An 18,557-nucleotide genomic window follows, 5' to 3' on the forward strand; every position below is an offset into this window, starting at 1 on the left:
AAACATGCCTGGCAAAACTGGATGCGCCTAAGGAGTTGCCAGACCTTTGCGAAGCCACCCATAAAATAAAGTCTGAGGTATATTTATGTAGCTGAGGCACTTCTCCCTTTTTGGGTGGTTATTTTAAATCTTTTAAAAAAGTAAAAGGAAGCTATTTTCATTTAAAAGAATGAAATGTGTAAAGACTGGATTTTTCTTTAAACTTTCTGGGTTTAGTCTGGTTTTCTATGGAAATTAGCCTTATTGCAACCTCAGTGCCGGTCTTCAGTTTGCCTTGCAATAACTTTTCGAAATGTTGGTTGAATTTATTCAGATTTGACAGGGGAGAAAGGGTCTCAAAGATATTAACTTTGTGTGAATTTCATAAAAATAGGCATCTAGATAGATGAGAGTGTGATTAGTACTCCTGCTAAAGGAAAGAAAGACACTGTAGGCTCAACCACATTATTAAACACCTGAGAATCCTCCTGGGAGACCACCTGCCAGAGGAAGCCAGCTCTCAGGGTGTCTCTGAGGGTCTTGCCTGTTTCTTCTCCCACTGCTTTTCACAACCCACTTGCACAGCAGCCCAGTGGTAAGTGAAACTACCCCAAGTCTTTCGTGGTGCGTGTTTTTGGGGTAGGATTGCGTGCCAAAGCAGGACCCTCGTGCAGCCCCAGCTACGTTCATGATCAACAAGGCCCCAGAGCTCTTTAGGAAAGTGATTTTGTGAGCAGTAGAGCTGCAGAGAGCTGGTATCCTATGATTTATGTCTCACGTTTGGGTTATCCGGAATTTAATGCGTTCCTAGTGCCAACTAAAGTGTCCTCCTCCCTCTTACATGAGTCTCTAGTGTCCAAGAAGGGCTGAGATCACAGTATCAGAGAAACTGCTAGGATCTTTCTCTTCTGCCCACCTATCTGCTTTCGTTAAACTGGTAGGAATGCAGAAATTTTGAGAAATTTTAGCCGCGACAGATCAGGCTGAAATTCATCAAAGGCATCAAAATTATTAGAGAAGGGCAGAAAGAGTAAGAGATATACACACGTCATGATTGCACTACCCTGATCACTTAGGAAACCAAGCTAAAAGTGCATTGGGTCACAAAAAATGTGAATATTCAAACAATTGTAAAGAACAGTCAGTTTTTTAGGTTCTTATGATACTCAAGAATTACAGCTACTGCATCCCAGTGTGTTATTGAGACCCTTAGCAGATGCAGGATGAATTTGGAAGAGCTGTTGGGACACCTCGTTGTGTGTATGCTTGACTAGAAATTAATAAATGTGTTCTAAAGTCGTGAGGATTTGGTGCTGGAGGGGCCACATGGGATGTGCGTCGCATGCGCTCACTCTGCTCAAAGCAATTCTGCTCCGGTTGCTGCTTGGAGAAGTTTGGAGAAGTTTCTGCAGAGGCAGAATGTGGCAATCCTAGGCAATAATCTTGTGGGAAAGAAATGGTTTGCTGCGTGTGCATATGTGGTCCCAGGCATGCTCAATTATCTCAGTGCTTCTAGAAGAGAAATTCTTTCTATTTCAACCCAGGCAACCTGGTGCTGTGCAATATTTATTGACCTGTCTTTTTGTGCTCTCCTTGGTGACAGCTTGACTCTCCTCGCTGTGCTCCTAAAGAGCCCATACTGTAAAGAGCTTTCTACAGGCTTTTCTGTTTGGGGTCATTTTGTACCTTTGCCTATGTTTTAATCAATGTGCTTCACTCAAGATGTAGAAACACATTAAGCCTAGTGCCAGTTGGTTTTAATTGAAGAGAAAAAAAAAAAAGCTGGCATGATTGAGTCCTTGGGGAAATGGTGAGCTTCCACAGCTGAGCCTTCAAAATGTCTGGACAGTTTAAAAGTGTGAGAGAAGTAACAGTGAATGAAGCATCCAAGAGACAAGAGGTATGGCTGAGAAATCCTAGTGGAGTGAGCGAGAAAAAGTGTGCCCAGAGATTCCTCATAGATTTGGGGCAGATCCAGGTAAGCCAGAATCAACAGGAGACTTTTGTTTTTGTTCATTGCAAAGATTAGCAGACTTTTTCCTTTACGAATCTCCTCATGCCCATGCTAAGAAGATTTCCTAGCAAAGTTGGTTCCTGCAAAACGTCTGTCTGTGTGTGTAAATCGTCAGTGCTGGAGCAGTTGTGTGAACAGGCTTGGAGATGTTGCTGCAGGAGGAAAAGAGACAAATTGCTGGGATAGGTATCAGTGGCCGGTCCCCACCAGGGCTCAGTGGCAGATTAGAGAAAGAAGCTGATTCCTGTGAAAAGGCTTTTGGCTGCTCCAGGCAATGCCGTATTCTTACTCCATAGTGAGGACTAGGGATTTGTCATGACAAATCATATAACAAGTCACAGCTGTGGCTTAGAATAGGAAGCAAAAAACATGGATTTATAGCTGGGGTGGAGGAGAAGGGAGAAAGGTCAAATGAGGAGTCTTTACTCTTCTCAAAATTAATACGTGGGATTTTGGAAGAGCACAAGGGAATTAGGTTTCCTGTGCTTTCCCAGTGGATTGCTGTTCCCTATGGTTAGAAACCTTTTCGACACACTTTGCGAATTCTGGTTAGGTGGTGCACAGGGGTAGCAGCACTGACCTAGGGCTTGAAAAACTCCGTTGGGAAAAATTCCCTTTAATTTTAATGAATCAGGAGTTGAGTCTTATGATGCTTGAAAAAGTTACTGTCCTCATCCCTCTTTGTTCCGCTCAGGTCACCCGGTTCAACTCTGCAGCTCTCAGAATTTCCACTGTGTTCACCCACCCACACGTCACATTGTGAGATGTCGGCCATGAGTCTTTTTTGTTCTTCTTGAATAAATCATGGCATCCCTGACTCCGGAGACAGCTTGACAAACGCGTAGCTTTAACTGAAGTATTTGTCATCGCTGAGATGTGAACAGAGGTTAATTACAACAGCCAGCTCTCGCTTGCTGAGAAGTTTCTCAAATTTGGGAACTGAAGCATCCTTTGCTGGAATTCACCTTAGAAGTTAATGACGTTTTGAAAGCTTGAGCCAAACTGCATTTGGGTGTTTCTGAGAGCTGGGCAAAAAGCAGAAGCAGTTTTGTTCTGCTGGGAAGGGTTCTTTTTAGGCACTTTCAACTTCAGAAATGTTTTCTCCTGCGGGTAGAGTCATCCTCTTAGAAAATCTGTGGAACCTGCTTGTAGTAAGAGTGAACCAGCACAAAACGTTAGTGCAACTTGTGATCCGTAATTATCCGAGTCGCAGGAAGCTCCGCATAGCTACAGGGTGGACTCAGCCTTCACTTTGCGCCGGTAACCTGTTACCCTTAACAAGGCAGTGTACGAGCTTTTATCGCCCTGAACGTGCAGCTCAGACCTTACATCAAGGCAGCCAGAGCCTTTTCTCTGCTGCTGCAGTAATGCCGGGAACCGATTGCAGAGGAAATAGCAAGTTTTTCTTCAGAGAAGGTCTAGATCCAGAAATAGTCCCGAGTCCCATTGAGTAAATCAGAGGTTGCCCATGGTGCTGCTAGAAGTCCTTCGTGGGTGCTCTGAGAAGCCGAGAAGGGCCCAGGCCGCGCGTCCTGCTGCCGGGCAAACTGCTCACCCAACCTGTCTTTCCGAGCACAGCGTCGCTGCCTGCTGCCGTTGTGGCCCGTCACATATCCCAGGTCTTACCGTCCGCCTCAAGAAGTGGCGAGAGGTCGCACGCCGCGTTGAGGCTCAGCCCCGTGCGCGCGGGTGCCTCAGGCGCAGCGCCACCCCGCAGGCCGCGGCGGCAGCTCTGCGAGCCCCTCATAACAGCCCCAAGTTGTAGCTGGGGGGAAATAGCTGTCTCTCGAAAACCACATTCCTGTCTCCTGTCCACCCTGCTCCAGTATTCGTCTGGATTTGTTGAATAATGGTAATGGGTTATTTAGCGGCTCTCTGCAGCCAGTATCAGCCGGCGCAGTGTTTATGTGGCTGGTCTCCCCTGCTCTGTCAGCTGTCATAAGCTTCTCAATTAGAAAAGAAAAACCCTGATGTGAAATAGGTAACTATGGTTACCTGTGATGTGGGTTTTTAAGGAGCGCTCAGAAACCTAGTGGCAACAGAGTTTGGAAGTTCAAAGCTTTAATTTATCTGAGAATTCTCTTGATTCGGAGCATCAAAAGCATTTAGAATAAATCCGGAACATTTTCTGTTGTCCTCAGCAGAAGCCATTGCAGGGGCTAACCTGCCTGCGTGCCCGAGGAGCGAGGGGTCTGGGTGCAAGGCGAAGGAGCATCCATCCCATGTCTCCATGCAGAGCCTGGTGGCCCTTGCAGCACCTACCTTGTACAAATGGTGGTTTCCTGAGGAAGCGATGCCTCTCCAGTCTGGTCGTGTTCCTACCTGCATTGAAATGGTGGTTTCTAAAGGAGGATGTATGGCGCACTGCATACTTGGGGGGCATCTCTCAAATAAAGGTGTCTGCCTCATTCAGATGCAGTCATGCTGCTGAGGGGGAAAAAAAATGTCACTGGAGTTTAATTTAATGAGAATGCAAGGTACTGCAAAAAGGTTTTAACTGGAGCAGAAGCGTTTTATAAAACACAAATAGGACCTGTTTGTCACATGTTCTCTTATAACTCATGACATAAGGTGAATACTGGGAAGCCGCCTATTCAAGTCATATTCTGGCAAATGCTGGTCTGCTGCTGAGTCAGTACTGATTTCTCAGGAAAGTTGTTACGTGGTACTGGGACTTCCCAGGACCTGGCTCTAACCCGCGCCTACTTTTTGGGGGGAATTCACGTCATCTTGCATCTTCTATGGCAGAACTTTACTTTTTAAAGATTTGAGTTAATTTATTACTATGCCTATTAACATAGGTTTGTTTCATTAGGATCCAACCTTTTACAGTAATCAGGCATTCAGGGTCATCAGATCATCAAGTCAACTTCATCCAGCTGCAAGGTGTTGTCTGCAGGTTGTTGGTAGAGAAGTCAGATAAGTACATTTATAGGTTACGGCCAAATCCCACCAGTGACTTGCAGGACTGCAAAGTCTCCTTGCGCCTCTGTTGGAAGGTGTTTGCTGGATATTGTCTTTATGCTGGTGACTGCTTTGCCTGCTGACTAGAAAGTCAGGACAGTAACACTGAACACTCCAAATGCTTACTGCAAGTACTCCTGTTTAACCAACTTGAAACAAATAGCACATAATTTATTAAGGGTGCATAAGGCTGAGACTGTTGCAGTACAGTGCGATCCAGAGCTGAGCAGGAAAAGGTCACCGGCCTTACTGTATTGTTTGAAGTGCTGGAGAATTTCTAATGTGTTTGCGCTCCGGCTGTGTTCGTTTGGAGGCGGAGAGAAGGTTGTGGTTGTTATCTGTTAATCTGGAGGTTCCTTATTAATAGGCTGCACACTTCATTGATTTTTAATTAATTTCTGCGGAGACCCAGAGCATAGTGCTGCAGCCCACAGACATCTCTGTACTTATTGCAGTCCACATCTCTATTGATTGCCTGCCTAAGGAGCAGAAGTAATCCATTTTAAATGCACTTTCTTGGAGAGAGCGAATGCACTACACAACATACTCTCCCGCCTGTAATTGTATTGGCAAGAGGTCAGCGGTCAGCGCAGGGCAAAGGCGCTAGTGCATCATTGAATATTCTGCGGGCTTCCGAGCTCGCTCTTTTGTGCAGCCCTGAAGTCTCAGACAAGCCCCGCGACCTCCCTCGCAGCTGGCTTGTAGCCGCAGAGCATTAGCAAAGCCCTGGGCACGGCCCCGCTGGGGGCTGCTCTGCAGGGCACGTTCTGCCAACCCACCCCTTGGGAGGACGGAGCTGATCGAACCACCCAGGAATCCCAGGGAGAAGAGCAGGATATAAAAAAGCCTTTTCAGAAAGGTAGTGCACTGCCACCTCCCTCTGTGGCTGCCCCTTTGGAAAGTATCAAGCAGTTCTCGCAAATGTTGGATCCGCAGGGAAGGGAAAGCTGAAGTCTCAGAGCACTCCCCGCCTCCGAGGGTAGGTCATACTTGCACAACAACCGTGTCACCAAGCTGTGATTTCCCTCAGTTAATTACAGGGGGACACACCGGTCCTTTAGAGCACTGGAGGGACAGGGCGAAGGTTCAGCCTGTGCCCCCACTGCCCGAGACGGGGGGATGCTGGTGCCAGGCAGGAGATAACGTGATGTAAGAGAGCGGCCTGGACACAGCTGATAGCTGTCTTAAGAAAACACTGTGGTAAACGTTTATTGCAAAATGCTCCAACTCCACAGCTCCCTCCAGCAGGGATTTCGTGCACAAGAATGAACTTTGTTTCTCCCCTCTGAAACAGCCTCCAGAACTGATGTGCCTGGAGATGGGACCAGAAGAACTTGGAGGCGCCCATGTTGAAATACCTGTTCTACATCCTATTAGTAATGCTACTTAGTGTATTTATATAACACCTGTCCTCGGAGGAACACGAAGTGCTCACAGGCTCTCTCTGTTCAGCACCACCTAATCTACATGTCTGCATAATTCGATGGAGCCAGGGAGACAACTCATACTTTTTTTTTTTGCAGTAGTTCAGACAAAGGAAATGTTTAATGATGACAGGGGAACAAACTCCTCTTCTCATAATGTCTTAAGCACTTCAGCACCTACCCAGAATAGATAACTTAGTTTTAAAGACCTTACAACTGTGCTGTGAACCAGTCTAGCAGAAATCTATTTATCTGTGCTTTAAAAGGATGGGAAGGCACTGCTGAGATTTTAATTTAGGGTTGCGGTAGGTCTGGGCCCCTCGAAATGTCTACTCAGTCATGTCAGTGAAGTCTTGAAATATTGTGAGCTTATGGACTTGTTTTTCTTCTCATTTCTTTATTCTCCTTTTATGAATCACATGAGATTTGGGGGTAGCCAGCGTTCTTCCTGTAACTCTATCATGCAAACTTTGTTCTCAAAGCCTCTTTCCCTTTCCTCTTACTTCCTGACTTTGTTTGTTATTCCTCAACATCTCTTTTTATATTGTGTTTTGGTCCACAGCTCAGCAATGCAGTAAATGAGGCTTTAGGGCTACAGGTACGGGATCAGTTAACCTGCAGCCCCATGATGTGGAGTAAAGACCTGGTATAAAGTCTTTTTGCTGGTTGATACTTGTTCTTTTGACAGCTAACTGCCATGTTTGTACTGCTACAGGTAGCCAGTGTCCTCTTGGAGCTGGTATGAAGCCAGTTTATTCATGTTTTGTGGTTCCACTGAATCAGCTCCCATACACGAGCAGGCAGAGTTTGTATTTTTGAGTGATCCACTGATAGAAAGATCTAGGACTAACTTGTGCACCGAAATGTCACCCCCCAACTCTTTTCATGGCAAGATTGGTTTGAGCCACTTCGGCAGTTCAAGGACAGCTTGAGGTCAAAGCACCAGCACTCCAAGATAGGACTTGTTGCGTGTGGCTAGTCTGGAACTTCCAAATTCAGTAACCTACAGGGAAGAGAAACCTTAAGAGAGAGCTTAGTAGCAGGAGATGGGAAGAAATGTGGTACTATTGTCTAGCCTTTACCAAAAAGCAAGAGATTTCCTTGCCCCATGCAAAAAAAGTAATTGATCTCCTAACTATTTAGGGAGACACAACAGCCAGGGGAGTCCAGGAGTAGGTCCCCCTTGCCAGCTTTCCCCCTCAGCTGGCCCAACTGTGGCCGTTTCCAGAGGTGTTCGGCAGATAATCCGTGCGCAAGCGGCAGATCCCCGGCCCGGAGCTGTCGGCCGCGGCTCCAGCCCCGGCTTTGCAGGAGCAGCTCCCGCCTCTGCCGCTGAGTCGGTGCCTTCCGGAGCGGCTCAGTCTTTCCCTCCCACAGCTCTGTCTGGAGTAACAGCCACCTGGATGGTTCTGGTTGCTCCTGACAACAAAGGGCATCGCTTTTCCTTGAAAGAGTCTTTAGCCTTAGGTAAAATCACACTTTTTTTTTTCCGGGGGTTAAGGGAAGGAAGGCAAAGATGGTCATTTCAAGCTTTCTGTACTGATTCCTGTTATTAAGCTAGCCTCAAGTTATTAGGATGAAAAGAGGACAATTTCCAAGGCTGGAGTTTAATGCCCATGAGATTTGAGTTGGGCTTGAAATTTTCTTCCCTCACAGACCTGTTTGATGGATCTACCATTCGCCCTGGCCCCGGTGAGGGGAAGTTATTATCGAAGAAAGGCAGCCTGCTCTTAATTTTTTGAAGCTTCCTCGGGTCAGTAAAGATCGACATTTCCTCTATTTAAGAGAGAAAATAATGTATACCATAGAAAACAGCAAACTAGGCATACTGAGAAAAAACGTTTGCTGTGCTGTCTGCTGGTTTTGCTGAAGTTCCTGGGGAAGGTAAACTTCTTTCTACTCATTTTTTTTTATTTGAATTGTTCTGCAAAGTAGAAGTCTTAGATCCTGCAAAGACGTATGTATATACTTAACCTTTAGTTAGTGATTCCACACACTTCAGTTCATCTCTGGTAAATATCCCAAAGGGGCTTTTCATTTAATGAGGATTACATACTTGCTTAAAATCTATCCTAAAAAATGAATCCTTTTTTGGGGGGCACTCAGGTAGGAGCATATAATGGAAACAACTTTCAGACAGGACTTTTTTGGTTAAAGAGTTGGACATTCCCTGGACAGCAGTTGTCATCCTTGAAAGGAATTCAGCAGTGTCTTTATGTAAGAGATGGGACTTTGAAAAAAGCAACAAATCAAATAAGAGTGTCTGAAACTGCATGCCCTGTGAGCTGTACAAATTGAGGCTGTAAAAAACTGCCCTCATGAACTGGGAGACAAGTGAGAGCTGCAGAAGCAAAGCTGCTGATAAAGTCAGAAAATCACAAATGTGACCACATCTTAAAGGCTAGAGAGCTCAAGGAGCAGGCTCATAACCTTGATGGTTATATATGAAAGCTTGATTTTGCTTTATTTAAAAAAAAAAAACTTACATCCTGTTATCTCCACTATGAATTCCCTTTGGTGATGCTGCTCTATAGATGTCCACATCAGGAGAAGTCCTAACAATTTATGAACTTAAGAGATACTTTCTGGTGTAGTGCAGCACTTTGCTAGCTCAGAAGGGTCCCATTTTGGTCTGTTGCCATCCCATGATATCTTGTTTTCTGGCCTGTCATTTTTCTTGCAAGCCTGGAACTGACGATAACTGAAGAATTTTACAGTTCTTAACCACTAGCTCCTAATCTGTTTAACAAGGTAATTTTGTCCTGTGTTATTGCTAACCAAGCCTGAGAGCAAACAGCTGGATAGAGGAGAGCCAGGTTCACCTCACCTAGTACTCCTTCTGCTCTGCTTTGTTTTCCTGGCTATTACATAGAAAATTATCAAGGCTGAACATGACGGGTAGGGGTTTCTTACTGGAGCTAAGCTCCGTGTGACAAGGTACATGGTTCCTGTCCACCTCCCTTCTTGGAGGGAAGCCATCTTGGCTGGGTCCAAGCCAATTCTTCTGCCCACAGCGTTGCTATTAATTTCCCTGGTGCTGTTGCAAGTCTTGTGTGAAATCTATAAACACGGGTAGTGCAGTCCAGGTTAGTAATTGCGTAGTCAATGACAAAAGACCTTTACGCTAATCAAAGACCTATTGAAAATCTCCATTTGCAATTTTCCCTTCCATCCCCCTCCCTCCAAATTTCTGGCAAGGGCGTTTGTATCTGAAGGGAGGATTTACACTTTCCCCGTTGCATTTGATGCTCTCTGTGTCTAGGGGAAGGGGTTGCCTAGCACGGGTCCCTGTGTCCGTGGCTCTGGTCCTGGGTTAGGGTAAGGGTTGCCCTGGGGCAGATGAAGGATTAGTCCTCCCTCTGGCACAGCTTCCTCAGGGACTTGCTCAGCTTATCTCTGGGAGAGCTGTTTGCAGCGACTGTTCGCTCTAGTCCGCATATTAGGACTTCTTAACATCCAGCAATTTAGTATTTTGATACTTCTGTGGTGTCTGCATAGCTTTAATTTGGAGTAACGAAGTCCTGAGGGGCACTTGGTGCCCCAGCCTCACAGATCACGCTGCCGGCACAGAACGGCGTCTTTCGGATGTGACTTTTAGGATCAGTTGCTAAAAGTGACGTGTGCGATGGCTTAAGGTCACTTACAGTTCTGTCTTGTAGCTCAGAGAGAATATCCTCTTGGTATTTGATCACCAGCTCGTTGGGTGGTGATGGCACCGCCTCTGAGATGCAGAGAATATTTTTTCATTATAGTACTCCATGCGTCACGTAACAAGATTCAAGATATATACACAGCACTTTTCCTGCCAGCATGGAAAATGCCTTCGGATAATGACTGTCAATGTAGTAGGTGTTTAGATAGTCTTGCTGCAGTGAATACCGTAGGCTTCTCCTTTTCAGATTGTTTTGCTTTTTATTGTATAATCTAGTTTACTGGAAAATACACACTATACATAAACACACACACCTTCTATTTTATGCACACACCATCTTTAGACTTTGTTAATGGGATAGCAGGCAAACTAAATGTGGTTCCCATGGCTTTTCCTTGAAATGTTTGCGTTTCTGCAGGTCTTGGAGCAGCAAAAGGATTTTGGTAGCTGTTGACCATACACAGGTTGCTCTTAGCTTTGCAAATAACAGGTAGAAAAAGGCCACAAAAAGCTTCTTAGACATGGGTGAAGTAAACGTGAGTATGATGGTGCACAGAAGGCTGTGGTTACCCAGCTTCTGGATAGAAAAGAAACCCAGGAGTTATTGGGTTGTTGAAATATTCAGGTTACCTATTAGAAATCTTTTGAGTTCGTAACAGAGTGTGAGATTACAGAGAATAAAATATTGTAATCATATTTAAAAAATTATAGTGATTATGTAAATTTGAAATAAACGAAAATTAATACTCAGTACAGTGAAACATCCTGAAATGCTTGGAAATTAAATATGTAAAGGATGTAAAATGAGACCAAGATGACCATTTTCCAGGTATGATGTTACAGGCCGTTCAGTGAAGGACGTTTCTGGACACCCTGCCACCCTTTCCTGTCAACCTTAGTTAGCAGTGAGAGGCAGAAGCCTTGGTGGAGGTCGTCTGTTTGGATCTAGCCACATAGAAATTCTGCTTCTTCACCTCTGCATCTGCAGGATCGCTGTATGATTTCAGTGCTGATGGTTAGATATCGCTCTGTCAGAAATCACAGTTTTGGGGGGCCCTTCCATATTCTGACAACAACAGAATATTCATCCAATCCCCTGAGCCATCGTGAGGCTCTGCCCACAAAGAGGTTTTTCCACGTTTGGCCCTCTCCGGTCCCCGCCGGAGCCGTCACGCAGGATTCTCAGGATACCTGTGTTTTATGGGGCCTCTTCTGCGGCGCTCGTGGCGGTCGCTCCTCTGTGCCACCGCGTGAGTCGCTTCCCCTGCTCGGGTGTCTTTACAGGGCAGGGCTAGTGCTAAGTCCCGGTGCCTGCGGCTTCCTGGGGCCGTTGCTCCCTGTCTCACGATTGTTTGACCCACAAGATTTATTTGTCCATTTTTCTGCAGGCTTTAATTTGATGTCAGAAGCCATTAAGCCCTCCCAGTCCTGCGGGTCTGATGTTGAGCAGCCAGCAGCATTGATTTGCCGTTGGCAGGAGGGCGCGCTGGCTTCCACCAGCAGCTCTTTTTAAAAATAATTCTGTTTGCTGCACGCCAGCGAGTCCCTGTGTCCCCTTTCAAATGCCTTCGTGTTAGCTGCAGCGAAGCCCAGCGCGTGAGAGATGAAGCAGCGTTTAAGCCAAACACCCTCCCACATATTTCCAAACCTTTTAGTAGTGTTTGCGCTGAAATTTTCACTTAAAAGCCAGAGCAGTTCCGAGCCCCACTTGATACCCATTGTAGAGACATCCACTTTCTGTGCGGAAAGGGCAACGTTCAAGCCCGATGCTCTCGGGGTGACTTTTGCACCATCCTGCTCTTGGGTCTGGGGACATCTGGGAGCATCCAAAGCTCTGGAAGGGAATCAAACCTGGCCTGTGACACAGAGTAATTTAGTCATTTTAATCATCATCTGGGACTCCATGAATTATCGTCTGTACTGTGTGTTACTGTGATCTCCTTGGTATTCAACAATGGCTTTTTTAAAATTACCATATATATTATATAGAGCTAATATACTAAGAGATACCTTAAGGGTAATTATCAAGTATGTAATTTCATCTGCAGGTCCTTATAATGATGGTTAATGTCATAAATGCTTTTTAATGAAATTATAGGCTTGTAACCCTGCCTGACTATCCTTTATATGTCATATAATTAATGAGACCAAGATTCAATGCTCATCCCTGTGTCGTGGGGCGTCATGTAAACTTCCATGCTGATGGTAGAGGGTTGGTCTTTCATCAGAGTACGAAACAGATTAAAGCCAGGCAGCTTGAATGTGTATGTGAGCTTATCTTTAAAGGCAGCTGCATGGACTTGTTAGCAAAAGGACTTCTAACAGTGTATTTATGACACTGTTTATGACAGTATGTATTTTTATGTATTTATGACAGTAGCCAATGATCTAATATGTAATTCTAATACGACATGCAAAATTTTAAGGGAGTGAGAAGGCAAGTGGATTGCAGCCTGTGGAACACAAAATTGTTTTCCTCCTACTTCACTAAGGGCAAAGTACTGAAAATTTGTGTCTAATTTCAGCATGTGGAGATGGCAAAGAAGCATCATCTCAATTTCGGGATGCTGGCCTGAAACCAGTATCTTAATATGTCTATGCTGCAGATTCCTTGTCTGAAAAAACAGGAACTGTAGACAAAGACATTTCTAGATTTAAAATTTGCTGGAGCAAGGAAGATATCTGTGTTTGTTATTTTCTTATTTTGACACCTTCCAAAGAATCACAGATTCCTAGAATCATGCAGGTTGGAAGGAACCTCAGAGGTCATCTAATCCCACCTCGTGCTCTGAGCAAGGTGATGGATGCTGAATTTCAGGCATCTGGGCTCTTTTATTACTATCGGTAATAATATGAGGAATTTTACAAGACAGCCATGACAAGTAGTCCTAAAAATTCATGTGTGACTCATTAGGTTTATTTTATTGTTCTTTGCCCTTCAGGGAATGATGTACCTGGAAGAGAGGAGACTTGTTCACCGGGACTTGGCAGCCCGGAACGTCCTGGTGAAATCACCAAACCACGTGAAGATCACTGACTTTGGCCTGGCCAGGCTTTTGGAAGGGGATGAGAAGGAGTACAATGCTGATGGAGGGAAGGTGAGTGAGTACCCCACGTTTCTGGAGGTAAATATACCACGCTTTTATGAACCTCCTGAAGCTTTAGGACAGTATCCCAAAGGGACTGTATGTAAGAAAGTATGTTCAGGGATGTAGCAAAGCCCTCTCCTCTAGCAGTCAGCTGTGTCGTGATACCAGACATAAAAGCTGTTTTGTTTTGCTCTGTGAGTTTCTACAGGTCTCTCAGTAACATCTCCTGAGCGGCTATCACACTCAGAATGAGGTTTTGCTCTTATGCTCCGTTTTGTGTCTTGTGTTGAAGATTCGTGAAGTCAGTCCAGTGAGTGATGGTTGTTCTAGTGCCTTGCCGATGGGCCTCCTTCTCCAACCAGGGTGGACCTCAGCAGTTTGCAGGCCCATTTTCCCAGACAGGTCTTTTTTCAAGAAGCAAAGAGGAGGGCTACAAGCATGTGAAAGAGTTTACATGAGCTCTGCAAAGAGTCACTGCCTGTGTGACAGTGAAAGAGCCTGTGTGTACTATTGCCTGCCTCTGAGTCTCCAGGGCCATTGTGAATGCCAGCCTACTGAAAGATGGCTTCAGGATCATTTTGAAACCAGACATTTTCTCATACTACCTTTCAGCACACCTGGGAGCTTCCACTCACTTTCATAATGTCTTCAGATTGAAGCATGACAAAACTCAGAAGACCATAAACACATATTTCTACTGGCTGCTCCCTTAACAGCTCGAAATTCTACATTTCAGCCTGTCCTGAGTCACAAAATCCCAAGGGGCTCTGCCTTTCCTGTCACTCCTTTTCCCAAATGTTCCCTTGGTTTTCCATCTACTTGCTGCCTGGTTTTTCTTTCTGCTCACTGACACACGTGTCTGGGAAAAGCAGCTGCTGCCAGTATGTGCTTTTCCCATAGACGGGCTTCTGCCTTGTTTGTGGTGCCACTGCCCTTGGCAGCTGTTGCAGGATCACGTCAGCATCACAGTGAGGCGAAGAGCTGGAAAAGAGTCACCAGTGCCTTCCCATTTGCCCCTCCTGGCAGGAAGGGGGGAGGTTTGGCAGTCTGCCCTGATTCCTTGGGTTTTCTAATTCCCTCCTCAGTCCCTCGTCTGCCTCTTCTCTGTCTCTTCCCTCCATCAGCCAGTGAATGACAGAAAATGAGCAGCTCCTTGCAAACCAGCTGTTCCCTGGCAGCTGTTCGGTGGCATCTCGGATTTGTGAGGCCACCCTCGTGGGAGTTTGGAGAACGATTTGCACATTGAAGATGTCACTTCCCTGTTCCAGAGAAGTGTTCTGTTGCATCCAGAAGGCATTTGCAGTTTAAAGTTATAATGTAAGCCTGCTGAGAGAGGTCCAGCCTGGCTGAAAGGCAAAGCCTTTTCACCGTGAGGACAGTCAAGCAGTAGCATATGTTGCCCAGAGAGGTTGTGCAGTCTCCCATCCTCAGAGGTTTTCAAGACCAGTAACTTAATAAAGCCCTGAGTAACTTGGTCTGATCTTGTCACGGACTCAGCTTTGAGTCAGAGGTCTCAACCTGCAGCCCCTTCCTGATTTACCCTATGACAGTTGATGGGGCTTTGCTGTTCCAGCTTGGAAAATCCCTGTTGAATTTGATGGGAATGAAAGCTGCAGAGCTTAGTGGAGGAGGATGAACCATCTTTGCAAGTGCTAAGCCAACCTTTAATAAAGAGTGCTATTTTTGCCATAGCTCTGCACAGGTTATGTTTATGAGTCAACTACATGGAAGGTATTTTCAAGAGGGTTTGAACGAAGACACGTCCTCTGCTTTTACACCCACCATCTGTTCAGATACTGCAGTAATGTTTCTCTTCAGGGTTTCCTCCGCTGCTAGTTCCATAGTTCCCATTAGGCAGGACCTGCACAAGGCCACGCTGGAGAACATTGGGTTACATGTCTATCCATCAGAAATCAAAGGACTGCAAAGCTGTGCTTCAGGGGCCCTGTTCAGGAGAGGGAAACACCAGGAATTTCTTCCAGTGCCGCCTGGTTTTGCAGACTATTGAGCAAAAAAGGCTCCCGGGTTCCAGCTTTTCTGCTCCACTTCAGATTCAGGGAGGTTGGATGTAGCTTTTTTATTTGTCCCATGCTTACACTGGAGAAACTAGGTGGTGGACTCGGGATACAAACTCCTAGCATGGCAAAAAAAAAAAAAAAAAAAAAAAAAAAGGTGTTTGAGGTGTTTGTTATATCTGAATCACAGCTATCTGGGTGGTATGAAAAGTTGTGCAGACAATTAATGTAGATTTCTTCCCTTGGTATGTTTTGTGAGTCCAAGCCCATCTTCATCCTGCTCGGTTGCAGAAGGCAGCAATAGCCATCTCCTGTGCTGTGGTCGTGCTGCTCTTCAGTAAGTCTGCAGCTGAGAAGGGAAACGCGGAGGAAGCTGGTGTCTGCATTTAGTTAGGATGTAGTCATATTATTTTAATATTCTATTCCTAAGCTGCACTCTCTCTCTCCTTTCCCTAGATGCCAATTAAGTGGATGGCTCTGGAGTGTATACACTACAGGAAATTTACCCATCAGAGTGATGTTTGGAGCTACGGTAAATCTTGATGTGATTCGTTTGAAAATTTGACTCATGTAATGCATTAAACCAAGTTCTGCTATTTTACACATTTTCTTTTTCTAGAGGAGTTAATTCCAGTGGTACTTCCCCTTTTTTTGAATGTGTGTCTCTAAACAGTAATTGTTACTTGTCTCCTGTGCTACCTCGCTGCTCACGAAAATACATTATCACAGTGTCCCTGCTGGGATGACTGCTGTAAGGGCTGGTTTGGTAGCAGTTTGGCTGATTATTATGACGGAAAAAGGCCCCTTTCAGCTTAGCCACAGACTCATAAAAATCTGGCCGCAGGTCATAATTTTCAGCAGTCCTTTGAAAACCTTAACTCTAAAAGCCATGAATGTCAAAAAACATTTTCAGCCTTATGGGACTTCTGGTACCTAAAGTCAGATAAAAGGGAATTTGTCATAACATGGAGTGAATACGGGAAAAGAAGGAGAGAAGGGAGGAGGAGAAAGAGATGAGCTACCTAAAACATGCATGGGTTTAATTTGGCAAATAACTTAAGAGTTGGTTAGACAGGTCTGTTCAGGAGGACTCTGCACATAAAAAAAAAACACATTTGATAAATGAGGTGTTTATTTAATGTTGTTAATTCTGTTATCCAGGCGAGCTGCGGCATCACATCTGCTGAGCTGTCTGCATGTTTATCTAGTATGGCTATTACTAATAAAATCATGTATACCTTTGTGAGTGGGATTTTCTGGCAGTGGCTGGGATTGCAGATCTCCATTTGCATTTCCTGTATCCTGTAATTTTGAAACAAAAAGGTGTGAAATCCTATTCACTACTCACTTTTACCTGTGGGTAGCAGCAAAAGATACTGTTTGCGTTGGCTGAGTACCTGCCCTCTTCTATCTAGCTAAGAAAAATACGTGATACTTAAATTAATCATATAAACCTGCTCTTTCTCCTCAAATTCTGCATCACCGCACTTAGGAAAAAAATATGCTTTCATTTATGATATTCATTTTAAAAGCAGGAAGCCCAGAATATCTGTAATCTTGAAGAGCAAAGTCAGGAAAGATTGACAAGTTGTAGTTACTGAACATCAGCCAGGAGGTGAACAAGAGTGAACTGAACGTGTGTTTTATGCATATGGTATTTTTACCTGTCACTTTTCAGATTAGCATGGCAGTTGGCATAATATAGTTAGTGATCTGGAGGCATGTTTTAAATGACCTTTGCAATAAAAATAAAAGCAAAGCAAAACACTGTTGCAAAAGCAGCATCGTCAATACTTAGGATTATGTTTGAGGACCTATTCTGTTACTTACAGTATATGGTCTTTATTTTCCCGCTCAACTGACAAAACAAGTCCTATGGCTATTCAGGAAGATCATCTTGATTTTGAAGCACAGCAATATCATAATTCAAATCCATAAGGCAATATAAGGAAAAAAATAGTACAAGTGACCGAATGACTTACAAAGCAAAGACAATGACATAACATTATTCGGTGTGGTACCTTTCTGGGAAATTGATGCTCCAAGTTAGGGAACATCTGCATTTTTCCCCTTAAAATAATAGAGTACATCAGCCATTCAGTTTTTTTCTTTTGATATGATAAAAGAGCAAGATAGATTCACTTGTTTATGCATCCATTTACTTGCCCACCATTTATTTGGCTTAGGCCTGTCTCTTGTGTTTGGGTCTCTCATGTTTGCTCTTGATGCCAATAAAAACAAAGAAATTCCATTTAAAGATTAATGCAAAACACTGTTTAACCACTTTCCATAGCTCTTTATATGACAGACCAAACTTAAGTCTTTCTAAAGGCAGTGAAAAGAGATTGGTGATCGTATTTTGGTCCAGAGCTGAGCCACAACACGGATGTGTAAGAAATCGCAAAGGACTCTAAAAAATACCTAAATATCTAAAAAAAATCTGTTTTTTTTTCTTCTTTTTTTTTTTGTCTAGGGGTCACCATCTGGGAGCTGATGACTTTTGGTGGAAAGCCATACGACGGAATCCCGACCCGCGAGATTCCTGACCTCCTAGAGAAGGGCGAGCGGTTGCCCCAGCCTCCAATCTGCACTATTGATGTTTATATGGTGATGGTGAAATGTAAGTGATTGCAGCTTGTACTATCCCCATACTCAGCACCAAATGAACATTTACATGTTTTATTTTAGAACATTTACATCTACAGTCTCCGACAGTGCTGGCTAATAGTGCACGCTGTTTCAAAACAAAAGTTTCCAAAGATTCTGTAAATTACGTTTAAACACTGCATGCACATTTTTTTTCCAATTGTAAAAGATACGAATTTAGCCATGAAGGGCTGAGTTAGCTCAGCTTCTTATTACTGTCAGGTGGTATCTCACATTCTTGCTGTGAAGTCAAAATTGTGTGATTGTTATTGTAAACCCTTGTCATTTCCATGACAATTGATTTTGATGTTAAAAAAGATAGTATTAAATGTAATTATGGTACATGGATAGTCAGCTAGTGAAGGCTGGGAGGAGAAATGCTGATTCCAAATATTGAGGAAAGAAAGCATAATGTTTTATTGTTAATAACAGCACTGAAAATTGCAATAATAATAACAAAAAGCAACCTTATGTTACTATCCTCCTATGGACAGGAGGATTTCTTTTTTTGTCATTCTTAGTCCAGTGCAATAATTTATGAATATTTTTACTTAAGTTTGCTCATGTTTTTTTCCTACACTTTTATCTTCAAGATACCTACACCAGTGACTGTATCCTCCAAGGCTAGGCTTCTAATTTAAAAAGAATTAGGAACATCTCTCTGGTGTTTCTGACTTAATTTAAGTGAGATTAACATGCAGCCATCTGATAGAGGCCTTTCCCTTTTGCTTTGTACACAAAAATACTGGGAGAAAGAAGACAGAACTGGAGGAG

At 44.2% G+C, this 18,557-nt stretch overlaps 1 protein-coding gene across 1 annotated transcript in view; it reads left to right on the forward strand.

The window, feature by feature from the left end:
* Nucleotides 1-18,557, forward strand: part of ERBB4 (erb-b2 receptor tyrosine kinase 4) — a 373,897-nt gene that overhangs the window by 337,759 nt on the left and 17,581 nt on the right. The window contains exons 21-23 of the mRNA XM_088523696.1: nucleotides 12,976-13,131; nucleotides 15,594-15,669; nucleotides 17,611-17,757. Coding sequence (XP_088379822.1) covers nucleotides 12,976-13,131; nucleotides 15,594-15,669; nucleotides 17,611-17,757 — 379 coding nt within the window. The remainder of the gene's footprint in view (nucleotides 1-12,975; nucleotides 13,132-15,593; nucleotides 15,670-17,610; nucleotides 17,758-18,557) is intronic.

This window comes from Tinamus guttatus, unplaced genomic scaffold, assembly GCF_059628265.1.
Source record: "Tinamus guttatus ecotype Peru unplaced genomic scaffold, ASM5962826v1 Tinamus_guttatus_pri_ptg000197l, whole genome shotgun sequence".
In the NCBI taxonomy this organism is placed as follows: Eukaryota; Metazoa; Chordata; class Aves; order Tinamiformes; family Tinamidae; genus Tinamus; species Tinamus guttatus.